At 45.2% G+C, this 19,128-nt stretch overlaps 1 protein-coding gene across 1 annotated transcript in view; it reads left to right on the plus strand.

The window, feature by feature from the left end:
* The first annotated feature begins 451 nt into the window (after positions 1–451).
* Positions 452–19,128, plus strand: part of LOC112264185 (potassium/sodium hyperpolarization-activated cyclic nucleotide-gated channel 4-like) — a 72,567-nt gene continuing 53,890 nt past the window's right edge. The window contains exons 1-3 of the mRNA XM_042320184.1: positions 452–655; positions 7,074–7,135; positions 7,228–7,651. Of these exons, the coding sequence (XP_042176118.1) occupies positions 452–655; positions 7,074–7,135; positions 7,228–7,651 (690 nt within the window). The remainder of the gene's footprint in view (positions 656–7,073; positions 7,136–7,227; positions 7,652–19,128) is intronic.

Raw genomic sequence — 19,128 nt, forward strand, 5'->3', positions numbered from 1 at the left:
GCGAGTGGGAGAGAGGTTTATCTTGTAGCAGGAGGCACTCTGAGGGTAAAAACATGGGTCTGCAGTCCTTGGTCTCTTCCCAGGAGAGCAGACGGTGTAGTGTGGACCGTACCTCTGTCTCTGTAGACGAGCAGGCATGGAAATGTCACAGTCTGTCGTCATGACAGTGAGCAGTCCCTCCCCAGCACTATAACAACTCAGGTGTAAGCTATGCAACTGGGGTCATTTCCTCTCTCTCTCCCTCTCTCTATCGCTCCCTCCCTCTCTCTATGGCTCTCTCCCTATCATCCTTCTCCTCCCCCTTTCTCTCCCTACACCGCAGCAGCGTACCCCTGCCTGCACTGATATCACCATGAAGGACACTGCCTTTTGTTTTATACAGGGAAAAGCTATCAATCCACAAGTCAGTGCTTTCAGACAGACATAGAGATAGGGATTTTGTGCCTTTGCGATGTTCGTCCACCACCCTGCCCTGCGCTGCCCTGCCCTGCGCTCACTGCCCTGCCCTGCGCTGCCCTGCCCTGCCCTGCGCTCCTGCCCTGCCCTGCGCCGCTGCCCTGCCCTGCGCTGCCCTGCCCTGCGCTCGCTGCCCTGCCCTGCGCTCGCTGCCCTGCGCTCGCTGCCCTGCCCTGCGCTCGCTGCCCTGCCCTGCCCTGTGCTCGCTGCCCTGCCCTGCCCTGCGCGCTCGCTGCCCTGCCCTGCCCTGCCCTGCGCTGCCCCTGCCCTGCCCTGCCCTGCGCTCGCTGCCCTGCCCTGCCCTGCGCTGCCCTGCCCTGCGCTCGCTGCCCTGCCCTGCCCTGCCCTGCCCTGCCCTGCCCTGCCTGCGCTCGCTGCCCTGCCCTGCCCTGCCCTGCCCTGCCCTGCCCTGCCCTGCCCTGCCCTGCGCCCTGCCCTGCCCTGCGCTCGCTGCCCTGCCCTGCCCTGCGCTCGCTGCCCTGCCCTGCCCTGCGCTCGCTGCCCTGCCCTGCCCTGCCCTGCGCTCGCTGCCCTGCCCTGCCCTGCGCTGCCCTGCCCTGCCCTGCTGCCCTGCCCTGCCCTGCCCTGCCCTGCGCTCGCTGCCCTGCCCTGCCCTGCCCTGCCCTGCCCTGCCCTGCCCTGCCCTGCCCTGCCCTGCCCTGCGCTCGCTGCCCTGCCCTGCGCTCGCTGCCCTGCCCTGCCCTGCCTGCCCTGCCCTGCCCTGCGCTCGCTGCCCTGCCCTGCCCTGCCCTGCCCTGCGCTCACTGCTCAGTCTATCTATATTTATAGAACAATGTTCCTCTATGTCAGGATCCCAATGCATAATGAAGCACAGTAAATGGATCCCTGCTATGTTTAGGTGGGCTGACCTCCATTAGAAGGCAATAGCAAGCGTGAACAAGAGTAATAGCACGCACACACACACACACACACACACACACACACACACACACAACACACACACACACACACACACACACACACACACACACACACACACACACACACAGAGAGACACAACTCACACATTTACACAGAACCAAATGTGTGTTCTTAATTCTTGAATAGAAATACCAATACATACATCATATGACCAAAAGTATGTGGATACCTGCTCGTCAAACATCTCATTCCAAAATCCTAAGCATTAATATGGAGTTGGTCTCCCCTTTGCTGCCATAACAGCCTCCATTCTTCTGGGAAGGCTTTCCACTGGATGTTGGAATATTGTTGCGGGGACTTGCTTCCATTCAACCACAAGAGCATTAGTGAGGTCGGGCACTGATGTTGGGCAATGAGGCCTGGCTTACAGTCGGTATTCCAATTCATCCCAAAGGTGTTCGATGGGGTTGAGGTCAGGGCTCTGTGCAGGCCAGTCAATTTCTTCAACACTGATCTTGAAAAAATAACATTTCTGTATGGACCTCGCTTTGTGCATGGGGGCATTGTCATGCTGAAACAGGAAAGGGCCTTACCCAAACTGTTGCCACAAAGTTAAATTTTCCCTTCACTGGATGTAAGGGGCCTAGCCAGAACCATGAAAAACAGCCCTAGACCATTATTCCACCTCCACCAAACTTTACAGTTGGCACTATGCATTCGGGCAGACTGCCAGATGGTGAAGCGTGATTCATCACTTCAGAGAACGCATTTCCACTGCTCCAGAGTCCAATGGCGCAGAGCTTTACACCACTCCATCTGATGCTTGGCTTTGCACATGGTGATCTTAGGCTTGTGTGGGGCTGTTCGGCCATGGAAACCCATTTCATGAAGCCCCAGACAAACAGTTCTTGTGCTGACTTTGCTTTCAGAGGCAGTTTGGTACTCGGTAGTGTGTGTTGCAACCGTGGACAGAGGATTTTTATGCGTTACGCGCTTCAGCACTCGGCGGTCTTGTTCTGTGAGTTTGTGTGGCCTAACACTTTGCAGCTGAGTCGTTGTTGCTCCTTAGCATTTGCATTTCACAAAAACAGTGCTTACATGTGACCGGGGCAGCTCTGGCAGGGCAGTCATTTGACAAACTGGCTTGTTGGAAAGGTGGCATCCTATGACGGTGTGTCAGGTTCTCCCTAGGAGAGGTGGGTGTGGAGTCAGCCGCAGGAGAGAGCGAATTTGCAAGAGGGGTGTTTAATTACAAGTCCATCAAGAACAGGCACAAGACCACAACATTAGCCACTAAACAACAGGAACGCAGTCCAGAAAAAACACCTGTTCAACAGAACAAACCAAACGCAACCCAAACTAAATGACAGCTACACAAACAATCCCGCACAAAACCTAGAGGGTAGGGTGAGATTAAATACCCCATTAATTAACCTAAACTAGACACAGGTGAACAACAAGACAGACAAAACCAAATGAAAAAGAAAAGGGATCGGTGGCAGCTAGTAGACCGGCGATGACGACCGCCGAGCGCCGCCCGAAAAGGGAGAGGATCCACCTTCGGTGGGAGTCGTGACACGGGGCCACGTTGAAAGTCACAGAGCTCTTCAGTAAGGCCATTCTACTGACAATGTTTGTCTATGGAGATTGCATGGCGGTGTGCTCGATTTTATACACCTGCCAGCAATGGTGTGGCTGAAATATTTGCAAGGGGTGTTCGCATACTTTTGTATATACAGTTGAAGTCGGACGTTTACATACACCTTAGCCAAATACTAATTTTTCACAATTCCTGACATTTAATCCAAGCAAAGATTCCCTCTTTTAGGTCAGTTAGGATCAGCACTTTATTTTAAGAATGTGAAATGTCAGAATAATAGTAGAGGGTGATTTTATTTCAGGTTTTATTTCTTTCATCACATTCCCAGTTGGTCAGAAGTTTACATACACTCAATTAGTATTGGGTAACATTGCCTTTAAATTGTTGAACTTGGGTCAAACGTTTCGGGTGGCCTTCCACAAGCTTCCCACAATAAGTTGGGTGAATTTCGGCCCATTTTGGTGTAACTGAGTCAGGTTTGTCGGGCTCCTTGCTCGCACACCCTTTTTCAGTTCTGCCCACATATTTTCTATAGGAATGAGGTCAGGGCTTTGTGAAGGCCACTCCAATACCTTGACTTTGTTGTCCTTAAGCCATTTTGACACAACTTTGAAAGCATGCTTAGGGTCATTGTCCATTTGGAAGACCCATTTGTGACCAAGCTTTAACTTCCTGACTGATGCCTTGCTGTTGCTTCAATATATCCACATAATTCTAATTTCTCATGATGCCATTTATTTTGTGAAGTTCACCAGTCTCTCCTGCTGCAAAGCACCCCCACAACATGATGCTGTCACCCCCGTGCTTCACGGTTGGGATGGTGTTCTTTGGCTTGCTAGCCTCCCCCTTTTTCCTCCAAACATAACGATGGTCATTATGGCAAACAGTTCTATTTTTGTTTCATCAGACCAGAGGACATTTCTCCAAAAGGTACGATCTTTGTCCCCATGCGCAGTTGCAAACCGTAGTCTGGCTTTTTTTTATGGCGGTTTTGGAGCAGTAGCTTCTTCCTTGCTGAGAGGTCTTTCAGGTTATGTCGATATAGGACTCATTTTACTGTGGATATAGATACTTTTGTACCTGTTTCCTCCAGCATCTTCACAAGGTCATTTGCTGTTGTTCTGGGATTGATTTGCACTTTTCGCACCAAAGCACGTTCATCTCTAGGAGACCTGTCGCCTTCCTGAGCGGTTTGACAGCTGCGTGGTCCCATGGTGTTTATACTTGCGTACTATTGTTTGTACAGATGAATGTGGTACCTTCAGGCATTTGAACATTTCTCCCAAGGATGAACCAGACTTGTGGAGGTCTACAAATTTTTTCTGAAGTCTTGGCTGATTTATTTAGATTTTCCCATGATGTCAAACAAAGAGGCACTGAGTGTGAAGGTAGGCCTTGAAATACATCCACAGGTACACCTCCAATTTACTCAAATGATGTCAATTAGCCTATCAGAAGCTTCTAAGCCATGAAATCCTTTTCTGGAATGTTCCTAGCTGTTTAAAGGCACAGTAAACTTCTGACCCACTGGAGTTGTGATTAAGTGAATTAATCTGTCTGTAAACAATATGTGTTGTAAAGCCCGCTCTGGTCTTGGCACTTGTACTCCAGTCAACAGTTCCTTGCCAACATGATGAGATTATTATGGACAAGAGCAAGATCATTTAGTTGTCAAGTGGCAGCCAGGCATCGATCATCATGTCACCAGAATCATCAGACCATCAATATTTCTTGGAAAGGAGCATCAAGATCATTGTGTACTTTCACCAACCTGTGAAGTTCGTCATAATTTATTTCATCTGTAGTCTAATAAACTGCATGGTTTCCGAGTCGTAGTGGAAGAACCACACAACATTTCATCACGTGCCTTCAAGTTTACTTTGATATGATGGTTATTATATAAATATATGGGAATAACTCTACCGATGGTTTTTCCACAAAAAATGATTACGTTATATAGCAAATGCGCCCACTTTGGTCTTGGGATGGTCACAGGTCACAGATACAGTGCAGGTATAGGCTACTTTATGATGAGATTATTATGGACAAAGAGCCAGATTATTTTTATTTGTCAAAATGGCAGCCAAGCATTGATCATCATGTCACCAGAATAGGACCCTTAATATTTATTGGAAAGGAGCATCAAGCTCATCACCGTGCACTTTCACCATCCGGTGAAGTTCATCATAACTTATTTCATCTGTAGCTTAATAAACTGCATGCTTTCCAGAGTCGTAGTGGGAGGTCCACACACCATTTCATGACCAGAGGCTTGGGAAGGCTGTTGACCACAAATACCCCATTTCATCATCCAAGGGAACAGGTGGAGTTCACACAGGTGTGCCCCCTCTCTTGGCCCCAGGCCCTCTCAGGGGATCCTGACAGTAGCTTGCATACCCACCCCCATCCCTCTCTCTGAGACCCTTAAGCATGTGGAGGAGCCCTCCTTCCCTGCCCCTCCACAGCCTCCCCCGGTCTCTTCTCAGCCTCCTCGCTTATCTCTCTGTCCAAACAGACAAGACAGTCTGCCAGCTGGGCCTTTTCTACTTCCTGATGTCTCTGTTTGTTTCTTCACGACAGTCAAGTCCTCTGAGGTCACCATGAAACTGGCAGAAAAGTGGCGAGGACAATGAGCAGGTGTTGGTATGAAAATAAATGGATATATTAGCACATAGTGATTGCAGCAGCATTAAGGGCTATTGGTGCACCTTCAGCCTGTTAGCAAGCTGTTTTGTGTTCATGATGTCAACTCATATACTTCTTCCTGACATGGGGAATACGAGGGAATGGGAAGAAAATCGAAGAGCAAATGTCATTACCCGTGTACATGTTATTTCCTTTGAAGTTGTGTCTTGTCCTCTTGGGCTTTAAATCTTAACATGAGCAAACAGTGGCGGAAACGTCTTTCTAAATATAACTCTGCTTGACAAGAAACTGAAACCGTGGATACCCTTTTACTTTGAAGAATTCCAATTACTGTCACTGTTTCGTGTGGCAGAGTGTAAGCGAGAGGGGGTTTAGTGTGTGTCAGTGTGTGCGTGCATGCGTGTGTGGGAGACTGTATGTGTGTGTGTGCATGCGCGCGCGCGTGTGTGTGTGTTTATGTTTTTTGTAAACCATAATCCATGGCACAATGCGGCTCAACTGTCTTAGACAGCTGTGTGTGTAATATCCCTGTAATTAATGTTTATTTCAAAGTAATGTGTCCACAGACAGGCAGCACAGTGATCTCAGAGGCAATTGGAATGTTCATCTCCACTGAGAGGCATCACAGCAAAGCAACCATCAACATTGTGAATAGTATATTTTTCATTTCTTCTGGGTCTCTGCTTTAAATTGGTTTTGCTCTGAGATGGATTTTTATGGGGCCAGTTAAACTTGGGTGGTTAAATCATCCTGCCCTACCCACAAGAACCAGTTCACAATCCAGGACGCGCTTCCTCTGTACCATCTATAGAGCACCAAGGATACTGTATATCAACCTTTATACAACACAACCAATCTGGATTCAATTACGAAGCGGGTGGAGATTGTAATTTATAACCAAACTGTGCGACTGGGAAGATGGACAACGTCACCCAACACTTTGTAATCAACATTTAACCCTCGTTGTCCTTTTTAAATGTGCACCCAGCAACCACAAGCAGGAGACAAATAGGTTACGCATCAAGACAGACTGGGAGATGTAGGCCAGGCTGCATGTGTGGGCCACTACTCCTTCATGAGAGCCGCAGTCAGATAACATGTGAACACTTGTGACAGCCATGAGTCACACAGGTTCATATTTGCCATATCGGGGATTTAACAGTTAGTTTAATTACATATTTTATATAATTTTTTTTCTAAAGGCCTTCGAAGACAGGATTTAGTGGCGGGTCTAGACACATGGCCATAGTGTACACGATCCTAAACCACGTTCATTATTGAACATGTTGAGTGTCAGTGGCGGCATTAAGCAGTTCAGTATAGTACAGTCTATGTGATAGTTTAAAACTAACCGCTCATCCTAGATAGCTGCTGTAGCTTACAGTATGTACATTTAATGTGATCAGTGGTAGCGGTACTTCTCAGGGAGAGGTAGCTGTTGATCTTCTTTTCTCCTAAATCCTCCAGCCCCAATTCCTGTCTCTCCCAGGTGCTGCTGGAGTTGACTATACTGCTACTGATAGTGGGGGACCCGATCAACATCCCTATGTGGTTCCCCCTGTTCTCTCCCAGGTTTTAAGCTGTCTGTGGTTCCTCATGTTCTCTCCCAGGCTCTAAGCTCCCTGTGGTTCCTCCTGTTCCAGGTTCTACTGGGACCTGACCATGCTGCTGCTGATGGTGGGGAACCTAATCGTCATCCCGGTGGGCATCACCTTCTTCAAAGACGAACACACGCCCCCCTGGATCATCTTCAACGTGATCTCAGACACCTTCTTCCTCATGGACCTGGTGCTCAACTTCCGCACCGGCATCGTCAAGGAGGACAACACCGAGATCATCCTGGACCCACAACAGATCAAGATCAAGTACCTGAGGAGCTGGTTCGTGGTGGACTTCATCTCCTCTATACCTGTGGACTACATCTTCCTCATCGTGGAGACACGCATCGACTCAGACTTCTACAAGACGGCCCGGGCGCTGAGGATCGTCCGCTTCACCAAGATCCTCAGCCTGCTCAGACTGCTCAGGCTGTCCAGGCTCATCAGATACATCCACCAGTGGGAGGAGGTAGGGTACTGTAGGAGGGTGTGTTCTTACATCAAATCAAATTGTATTGGTCACATACACATGTTTAGCAGATGTTATTGCGGGTGTAGCGAAATGCTTGTGTTTCTAGCTCCGACAGTGCAGTGATATCTAACAATTTCACAACATATACCCAATACACACAAATCTAAATAAAGGAATGGAATTAAGAATATATAAGTATATTGACGAGCAATGTCAGAGTGGTATAGACTAAGATACTGTAGAATAGAATAGAATACAGTATATACATATGAGATGAGTAATGCAAAATATGTAAACATTACTAAAGTGACTAGGGTTCCATTTATTGAAGTGGCCAGTGATTTCAAGTCTATGTATAGGGCAGCAGCCTCTAATATGCTAGTGATGACTATTTAACAGTCTGATAGCCTTGAGATAGAAGCTGTTTTTCAGTCTCTCGGTCCCAGCTTTGATGCACCTGTACTGACCTCGCCTTCAGGATGATAGCGGGGTGAACAGGCAGTGGCTCAGGTGGTTGTTGTCCTTGATGATCTTTTTGGCCTTCCTGTGACATCGGGTGCTGTAGGTGTCCTGGAGGGCAGGTAGTTTACCCACGGTGATGCGTTGGGCAGACCGCACCACCCTCTGGAAGGCCCTGCGGTTGCGGACAGTACAGTTGCCGTAACAGGCGGTGATACAGCCCGACAGGATGCTCTCAATTGTGCATCTGTAAAAGTTTGTGAGGGTTTTAGGTACATACGTGCGTGTGAGAGAGGCAAGATTATTATAATCCATAGTATATCTACCAAACACAGAATACCTACACATGAACACAGACCATCTTTACTACAGTCGACTGTCCTCTATAGAGTATAGCTCCTCGGAGAGAGATAACGTTGTTTACTGAGATCCGTAATGTATTACCGTTCCCCTGGGGTTGGGCTAGAGGAAGCTACTCTAGCTAGCTATGTCTGATTAGATCCACTAGTGAGGCAAGGTGAAGAGGCTTTTTGCTTTACCTCATCCACCAGTGAGATGATGAAGAGAGAAACGTTGATTACTGTTCTGTGCAGAAGCAGTCTATCTACCAGTCTGACGAAGGGAGTCTAGAGAGAGCGAAAGAGAGAGAGAGCCTCTGCTGCTGCTGAAATACAGGGATGATTATAATTGCCGTAATAATTAGAAATGTTCCCGTCCCTCCCTGGGTGTATCCTTGAGCACTGTCCCAGAAGTAAGAGGTGCAAAGTGAAGCAGCAGAGCCCAGCAGGAGATGCATTCAGTCAGTCAGTCAGTCAGTCAGTCAGTAAGGAGACAGACACTCCTCCACCACCAAGAAAGCAGGGCACACACAGACCCAGGCACCGCCACAGGGAATTTACATACCAGCCAACAGATGGGGCTCCCTGCCCAACCTCTGTCCTTCTAGCGCCAGCATCTACAATAGTTGTGTGTTTGTCTAAACTGCACATTTGAAAAAAAAGTGCTATCTAGAACCTAAAAGAATTCTTCGGCTGCCCCATAGGATAACCCTTTTTGGTTCTAAGTAGAACATGGGGTTCCATGTAGAACCCTATTGGGAAAGGTTTCTACATGGAACCTAATAGGGTTCTGCCTGGAACCCAAAAGGGTTCTTCAAAGGGTTCTCCTATGGGGACAGCCGAATAAACATCTCCTATGGGGACAGCCGAATAAACATTTTAGGTTCTAGATAGCATCTAGTGTGGAGTATTGTTTATTTTTATTTTAATATTGCAGAGAAATTGTGGCTTCTATCAATGTAATTGTCTACATAATTTCCAATCCGCAATACTTATTTTTGTAAATATATTATTTTAATTATATATATATTTTCCTTTATTATTTTCCCTTAACCCTACCACCCCTCCCCTAATTGGGGTAAACTAATGGACAACAACACTTAGGCTTCTACTTCCAGCTTATACATACTACAGTATATACATTTTACTGACACAGTATATTTTACAATAGTTATCTTTTGTTTGTTTTTAGTCTCATCCTTCATTGTTTGTAACATTGAAATGTTTGTCAGGACAGGTTCCCTGGCTTTCTTTCTTCTACAGTACCACTTAGACAGAATGATTGTGTCCATCCCTATAATGTATTTTGATCACGACTCTATTCAGCTCTCAAAACCAACTGAGGCGCTCTCTTTCACAGTTGTTGTAAAATGCCTTCAAATCCCTGCTGGGTGTGTTCACCTGAGCGTTTTACTTTGCATGAACAATGGGGGGAGTTTGAATAGCTGGTTGATTGCCAAACAGACCACAACACTAAACCACAGCATACTCAGGGGATTTTAAAAGGGGCCTTTCAACCACATCGACAGACAGTTTGAGGCAGCATACCACTCAGGTTGTCAAGTATACATCAAAGAGGCAGCATTGCTAGTAAATGAATCTCATCACCATCAAACCCATTTGTCTTTATGTCTTCCTGTTAACTGGGAACTGGGGCTGATATGAGGGGCTAGCCAATCACAGAAGCAGATTCTATACAGTATGCGTGTGTGTGTGCGCGAGGTGTGCTGATCGGCGCTGGGTAAGCAGGATCTGCCAAAGGCCAGCTCTGCCTCGGTGCTGAAACACTACAGTGGTAACCTCTCAGAAATGTCATCTGTCATCTCCAAATAACTTGTCGACCACATCTCACCACCTGAATGACTTTTTTACTTTTTCGCCATGGCGACTACATTTCAAATTAAATATTTTTTTCCCTTGTTTTTCAATCAACCAACAAAACACATTCCACATTCACAGATGTGACAGACTTTAAAAAATGAATAAATAATAATAACTAAATAATAAATAAATAAAATAAATAATAAAAATAATAATAAATAAAAATAAAAATAATAATATAAATATATATATATATATATATATATATATATATATATATATATATATATATATATATATATATATATATATATATATATATATACATATCATACATATATATATACACACACATATACATATATACAGTGGGGCAAAAAGTATTTAGTCAGCCACCAATTGTGCAAGTTCTCCCACTTAAAAAGATGAGAGAGGTCTGTAATTTTCATCATAGGTACACTTCAACTATGACAGACAAAATGAGAGAAAAAAATCCAGAAAATCACATTGTAGGATTTTTAATGAATGAAAATTTTTGGTCATTTGCAAATTATGGTGGAAAATAAGTATTTGGTCAATAACAAAAGTTTATCTCAATACTTTGTTATATACCCTTTGTTGGCAATGACAGAGGTCAAACGTTTTCTGTAAGTCTTCACAAGGTTTTCACACACTGTTGCTGGTATTTTGGCCCATTTGGATGATCCAGAAGAAGATTGGAAGAATGTCATATGGTCATGAAACCAAAATATAACTTTTTGATCTCCCATGCAGATCTCCTCTAGAGTGTGATGCCAGAGGCAATCTCTCTACAGCTCCAAAATGCATGCATATAGGTTCCACTTTCAGAGGTACATATTTTACAGTTAGGAGAAATGTCTGTTTTCATTCTATGGAGTCTCAAAGGAGTGTAATACAATTTATACAAAAATGTGTAATTAGATTCTTTAATTTTTACATTAGTAGAGGAGCAGTATACCCTGTCGCAAACCTCCGCCCATAACTCATCACTGATAGTCAGACCAAGGTCCTTTTCCCAGATTATTTTCAAAGGAGTAAAGGAGGAGCTTCCTTTCTCAGAAAGGAGTCTATAGATATAAGATATTTTGCCATTAATGGATTGTGCTGTGACAAGAAGGGTTTCAACTTCATTCAACTGAGTTCTAAACCTCCTCTTGGAGGTAAATGAGGAAATTACATGTCTAATTTGAAGATATATATATTTTTAATGGGATCTTGGCACATTGAATTCACTGCAGAGCTCTTGAAATTATTTCAGCGTCGTGGTTTTCTGATGAAATAGGTCTGAAAAGGTCCTGATTCCTAGAGTATGCCAAATATTAAAGTTGGCATCCCTCAGGGCTTTTGGCAAGTCAGGGTTGCCTACTATTGGCGAGTGAGAACATATTTGGGAGGAAATGTCCAGGTATTTCTTACAGTCCCTCCACGCTAGTAGGGTGCTGTAAATCACAAAGTTTTTGGCCATGTTGCCCACTTCACTAAAGTTATTAATGAATATAATTCAGTTTAGGGGCAATGAACCACAGGATTGGGCTTCTATCTGAATCCACGTTGACTCTTGTCTGTTTGTGATCCATGTTAGCATGTTGCGGACTTGGGCAGACTAGTAGTACAATTGAAGGGAGGGAAGGGCAAGACCATCCTTAGATTCAGGTTTCGATAGAGTGGAGAACTTGATCCTAGGTTGATCCTGGGACATGAACTTGATCCTGGGAGATAGCATGGGAGCATCTGAAATAAATAGTTCAGTCTATTGAGGATGTTCATGCAGATGACATTAATTCTTCCTACTAAGCTAATTGTGAGGGAGATCCAGGTTTGGAGATCGTTCTTGATTCGATCCAGGAGTGGAAGAAAATTTTCCTTGAAAAGGCTATTCAGATCTGGTGTAGGGCTAAGTTGGGGCCAAAAAGCTTTGTAGAACTCTCTGGGAATCCATCTGGGCCTGGGGACTTATTAGGGGGCATGGAGGTAATTGCCTCCAGGATCTCCTCAGGAGTGAAGGGGGAGTTGAGATCTTCTTGGTCGGTGGTCTGATAGTTTAGGTAGCGATATTCCCTCTAGGAAGGAGTGGAGTTCTGCCTCCGAGTGTTTTCTCTTAGAGGTATATAGTTTGCAGTAAAAATCATGAAAAGTTCAATTTATATTTTTTGGGGTCATATGTGACCTCGTCCTCTGCTGTTCGGATAGCCATGATTGTACGCTCTGACTGCTCTTTTTTTAATTGGTAAGCAAGCAATCTACTCGGCCTATTGCTATACTCATGGTATTTCTGTTTAGTAAAGAAAACTTTTTTTTTTAATCTCCCGAGTATAGTCCAAATTCAGTTTGGCTTTGGCTGCTTTAAGTTGACTCCAGGAGGTGCTGTCTGGGGATTGTTTATGTACTTTTTCACAGCATTCCAGCTCCCTCTCAAGATCTAGCCTGTGTGCTTCCATTGCTTTTTTCTTAGAGGAAGCATATGCAATTAGATGACCTCTTAGTGTGGCTTTAGCAGCGTCCCACATTGTGGCCGGAGAAACAGGAGAAACTTTGTTGTCTTGTGTGTAGTTGTCTATCCATGTAGTTACCAATGTATGGAACGCTTCGTTTGATAACATGGAGGTGTTGAAGTTCCAGCTCTTTGACCTCGGGATGTTTTTGCAGAGGTCAAAGCGGAGGTGGACAAAGGCGTGATCTGAAAGTGCTATGGGTCCGATTGTACACGTGGCTGAATTTATGAAACTCTTTGGGATACAAATGTAATCTATACGGGAGTAGGTGTTATGGACATTAGAGTAGTATGTGTAGTCCATAGATGAGCTATTAGTCTCTCTCCAGATATCTATCAGTCCCATCTCTTTAGTAAGAGAGTTCAACCTCTTTGCAGATCTAGGATTTGTGGTGGGGACTTGAGATGATTTGTCTAGGGAGATGATTTGTCTAGGGTTGGGTTAAGGGTACAATTAAAATCTCCGGCCACCACGCCAAAGGAAACACAATGCTCATTGAACAGGGTTATCATTTTTTACATGAAAGCAGGAGTATCTGTGTTGGGGGCGTATATGTTTAAGATAGTAATTGGTTGTCCATACAGTGACCTAGTAATCAAAATAAATCTCCCCTCCGGATCAGATATATTTTTGTCAATTATGAATGTGTAACGATCTTCTTCATCTGATGAGGAGTATGATAGATCGGACCAAAACGCAGCGTGGTAAGTGTCCATTTTAATTCAATATAACTGATATATATAATATAACCAAAGTGAAACAATGAAAATCGAAACAGTTCTGTATGGTGAAATACAGACACAGAAAACAACTACCCCCAAACCATAGTGGGAAAACAGGCTGCCTAAGTATGGTTCTCAATCAGAGACAATGACTAACAGCTGCCTCTGATTGGGAACCATACCAGGCCAAACACATAGAAATAGAAAACATAGAACACAAAACATAGAATGCCCACCCCAACTCACGCCCTGACCAAACTAAAATAGAGACATAAAAAAGGAACTAAGGTCAGGACGTGACAGAATGGAACATTCTTATGGATAAGTATGGCTGTACCTCTACTGTTTGATTTGAAAGATGAGAAATACACCTGTCACACCCAAGCTCTGCGGAGCTCGGCATCACAGGGATGTGTCTATTGTAATAGCGCGATGTCTGATTTTTCCTTTTTTAGAGCACATAGTATCTTTTTCTGTTTTATTGCATGACCGAGACCATGGCAGTTCCATGTCAATAGATTTAAGGTAGTAGTCATCGTCATCGAACAGTAATCAAAGTTTAGTGCAAGTCATCACTGGGTAAAGGTGGATAATAGTTACAGCTGCGTTCATATAAAAGAAAAATAAATGGTGTATATAAAATAGCAATCTCTGAACACCCCACCCGAGTTCCCAAACAACTCAACACATCCCGTTGGATCTATTACCCCCCCGCTCAGTCTCAATTCTGTGATCCAAAAAAAAAGAAGAAAAAAAACGGGAACAGTTTCCCCCTCCCCACCAAAGAAATGCCTCATCCTCTCCGCCCCGCATTGAGTGAATGACAACATAGCCCCCGTCCAGACCACATTAAAAGATGGAGAAAATAAAATCAATAGCCCAGCCTACATATTGCCTCTTCGTGTGACTAGGGTGGGCATTCTAGTTTCTTTATTTCTATGTTTTCTGTTTCTATGTTTTGGCCGGGTATGGTTCTCAATCAGGGACAGCTGTCTATCGTTGTCGCTGATTGGGAATCATACTTAGGCAGCCTGTTTTGCCACCTTAGTTGTGGGTAGTTGTCTTCGTTTGTGCATGTATAGCCTTACGGAGCTTCATGTCGTCGGTGTATTATTGTTTTGTTGGCGACATTTGCAAATAAAGAAAAATGTACGCTCACCACGCTGCACCTTGGTCCATTCCATATGACGACACTTCGGGAGTTTTGAAGTGTCGCAGGGCTCCTTGGTGAAGAATCCTGAGCTCGTTTGGGTATTTGAATCGCCTAAAGATGCCTCGGTCAATGGAGTATTTCTTCACCTCGTCACACTCTCTGCGCTTTCGGCGTATTCCAGCTGACAGGTCCTGGTGTAAAGTGAGTTTGGCGTTTCCCACTCTGATGGTGTTGATTTTCGCTGCCTGTAGGACTCGTTCCTTCTCGGTGAATCTCAGGAAACGTAGGGTGATTGGGCACGGTGGTTGTCTGGCTGCTGGTGGAGGCCTCAGTGCTCGGAGACCTCTCTCAAGTTATATGGGCCTGTTGGCGGACAGGTGGAGACACTCGGTAAGTTTGTCTTGCAGGTAGCGGATCAGTGGCATTTTTCCCTCTTTCGCCCAGATTTAGTAGAACACAATTATTCCTTTGCCCCCTGTTTTCCAGGTCCTCTGTTTTCTCTTCCAGATGCTCGATTTTCTTTTTAGCACATGCTATTGTTTCCAAGGCATCTGTCAATAAGTTTTCCATGGATAGGATTCGCCCCTCTGCCTCGTCCAGGCGCCCTGCGTTTATGGTTCTTGTTGTTGATGTTAGGCAAAGCATTTTCCAGGATTGTCACCTTGCCCCCTATCACACTGAGCTGAGAGTTAATGGCATCTAATTTAATGTTGAGTTCTGTACGTTGGGATCTCAAATCAGAAAGGATGTCTTCGACAGAGTGCGAGGTTGGGCCTCGGGGGGGAGCGGGTCCTCTTGCTCCTGGCTAATGGCACTAGCTTTTTCTGAAGCTAGCTGCTTCTTGGAGTGTTTTTCCGTCACTAATGCTCGAGTCTGGGTAAAAAATGTCACCTGTAATGTCGCCTTGTGTAGCCGCCATGACTTTTTGACTAAAGCTAAAGGAGATTAAACTTCAAGGGGAGGTACGATTTGGAAACTACTTGTGCGGAGCTCTTAGTTCATGCGACCATCTCGTTCAAGGGTCACATGACCCCCCCCTACATCACATTTTGAGCTTTACGAATAATATATCTTCTTAAATTGCTGGAATTCATAGCTGAACTATTCATATCTATTTGTAGCTGAAGAGCAATCCACAGCGCCATAGAAAATACCGTACTTCCTGTTTAACTTGCAAGGTCTTTGATGTTGTTGACTCCGTTGCTTCCCCCAGCACAGCTACATTGCTCGTTGCTCTGTCATAGTTGGTCCTGGAGACGTCTGATGCCCTCTGACCTGCTGAGTGAAGGAAGGCTTTATGTTCTCACCTGTCATACTGAAAGGAAGATAAATGCCTCCGCAAGACAGCACCCAGTAGCACTGTCAAAGTCAACAGAATAGCTCAGCCCCTAGTCTCCTCTAATCACAGATGATATTCTAACATCCAGGCCCACACACACCCTGACATTAAGGGTTAAATGAACCCCCTGGCTGTGGAGATGTCATGTGCTTTATTTTCTGTGTGTGCGTGTACCTGTGTGTTTACATGACTTGTGTTTTGGGGCAGATTCTCAAGTCTTGATTGGTGCCCCGTAGTCAACTCTGACTCTTTGTTGCATGGCACAAAGGACTTCCCATCCTATCAAATCAGCATCACAAGTTTTAAACAGCTATCTGTTAAACCACACAACATTATCTAACCAATAATAAACGCTTACAGAATAAAAACATTGACCAAAGATTCCATTCCAAGACGTAATAGCCAAGAGGGCTTAGTAAACTACAGTGTTTTACAGCTTACAACAGGCGGTGGTTGTGGTGGTTCAAATCAAATTTATTTGTCACATACACATGGTTAGGAGATGTTAATGTGAGTGTAGCGAAATGCTTGTGCTTCTAGTTCCGACAATGCAGTAATAACCAATGAGTAATCTAACCTAACAACTCCACAACTACTACCTTATACACACAAGTGTAAAGGGATAAAGAATATGTACATAAAGATACATGAATGAGGGATGGTACAGAAAGGCATAGGCAAGATGCAGTAGATGGTATAGAGTACAGTATATACATATGAGATGAGTAATGTAGGGTATATAAACATAAAGTGGCATAGTTTAAAGTGGCTAGTGATACATGTATTACATAAAGATGTCAAGATGCAGTAGATGATATAGAGTACAGTAAATAAATATACATATGAGATGAGTAATGTAGGGTATGTAAACATTATATTAAGTGGCATTGTTTAAAGTGGCTAGTGATACATTTTTACATCAATTTCCATTATTAAAGTGGCTGGAGTTGGGTCAGTATGTTGGCAGCAGCCACTCAATGTTAGTGGTGGCTGTTTAACAGTCTGATGGCCTTGAGATAGAAGCTGTTTTTCAGTCTCTCGGTCCCTGCTTTGATGCACCTGTACTGACCTCTCCTTCTGGATGATAGCGGGGTGAACAGGCAGTGGCTCGGGTGGTTGTTGTCCTTGATAATCTTTATGGCCTTCCTGTGACATCGGGTGGTGTAGGTGTCCTGGAGGGCAGAGGGGGGTGCTCCCTCTGCTGTTTCCTGAAGTCCACAATCATCTCTTTTGTTGACGTTGAGTGTGAGATTATTTTCCTGACATCACACTCCGAGGGCCCTCACCTCCTCCCTGTAGGCCATCTCGTCGTTGTTGGTAATCAAGCCTACCACTGTAGTGTTGTCCGCAAACTTGATGATTGACTTGGAGGCGTGCATGTCCACGCAGTCGTGGGTGAACAGGGAGTACAGGAGAGGGCTCAGAACGCACCCTTGTGGGGCCCCAGTGTTGAGGATCAGCGGGGTGGAGATGTTGTTACCTACCCTCACCACCTGGGGGCAGCCCGTCAGGAAGTCCAGTACCCAGTTGCACAGGGCAGGGTCGAGACCCAGGGTCTCGAGCTGGATGATGGGTTTGGAGGGTACTATGGTGTTCAATGCTGTAGTCGATGAACTGTAGTCGATGAACAGCATTCTCACATAGTTTTTCCTCTTGTCCAGATGGGTTAGGACAGTGTGCAGTGTGGTTGCGATTGCGTCGTCATTGTGTACCTATTTGGGCGTTAAGCAAATTGGAGTGGGTCTAGGGTGTCAGGTAGTGTGGAGGTGATATGGTCCTTGACTAGTCTCTCAAAGCACTTCATGATGACGGAAGTGAGTGCTACGGGGCGGTAGTCGTTTAGCTCAGTTACCTTAGCTTTCTTGGGAACAGGAACAATGGTGGCCCTCTAGAAGCATGTGGGAACAGCAGACTGGGATAAGTAGTGATTGAATATGTCCATAAACACACCAGCAAGCTGGTCTGCGCATGCTCTGAGGACGCGGCTGGGGATGCCGTCTGGGCCTGCATTCTTGCGAGGGTTCACACGTTTAAATGTTTTACTCACGTTGGCTGCAGTGAAGGAGAGCCTGCAGGTTTTGAATGGTGACTCTACTTTGTCGCCGATGCACTTTCTAATGAACTCGCTCACTGAATCAACGTATTCGTCAATGTTGTTGTTGGACGCAATGCGGAACATATCCCAATCCACGTGATCGAAGCAGTCTTGAAATGTGGAATCCGATTGGTCGGACCAGCATTGAACAGACCTGAGTGCGGGAGCTTCTTGTTTTAGTTTCTTTCTGTAGGCTGGAAGCAACAAAATGGAGTCGTGGTCAGCTTTTCCGAAAGGAGGGCGGGGGAGGGCCTTATATGCGTCGCGGAAGTTAGAATAACAATGATCCAGGGTTTTACCAGCCCTGGTAGCACAATCGATATGCTGATAGGATTTAGGGAGTCTTGTTTTCAGATTAGCCTTGTTAAAATCCCCAGCTACAATGAATGCAGCCTCAGGATATGTGGTTTCCAGTTTACATAGAGTCAAATAAAGTTTGTTCAGGGCCATCTGTGTCTGCTTGGGGGGGAATATATACGGCTGTGATTATAATCGAAGAGAATTCCCTTGGTAGATAATGCGGTCGACATTTGATTGTAAGGAATTCTAAGTCAGGTGAACAGAAGGACTTGAGTTCCTGTATGTTGTTATGATCACACCACGTCTCGTTAATCATAAGGCATACTCCCCCGCCCCTCTTCTTACCAGAAAGATGGTTGTTTCTGTCGGCGCGATGTGAGAAGAAACCAGCTGGCTGCACCGACTCCGTTAGCGTCTCTCGAGTGAGCCATGTTTCTGTGAAGCAAAGAACATTACAGTCTCTGATGTCTCTCTGGAATGCTACCCTTTCATCAACCTTGTTGTCAAGAGACTGGACATTGGCGAGTAGTATGCTAGGGAGTGGTGCGCAATGAGCCCGTCTCCGGAGCCTGACCAGAAGACCGCTTCGTTTGCCCCTTTTACGGCGTCGTTGTTTAGGGTCGCCGGCTGGGATCCGATCAATTGTCCTGGGTGGAAGGCAAAACACAGGATCCGCTTCGGGAGAGTCATATTCCTGATCGTAATGATGGTGAGTTGACGTTGCTCTTATATCC

This window comes from Oncorhynchus tshawytscha, linkage group LG04 (assembly GCF_018296145.1).
Source record: "Oncorhynchus tshawytscha isolate Ot180627B linkage group LG04, Otsh_v2.0, whole genome shotgun sequence".
In the NCBI taxonomy this organism is placed as follows: domain Eukaryota; kingdom Metazoa; phylum Chordata; class Actinopteri; order Salmoniformes; family Salmonidae; genus Oncorhynchus; species Oncorhynchus tshawytscha.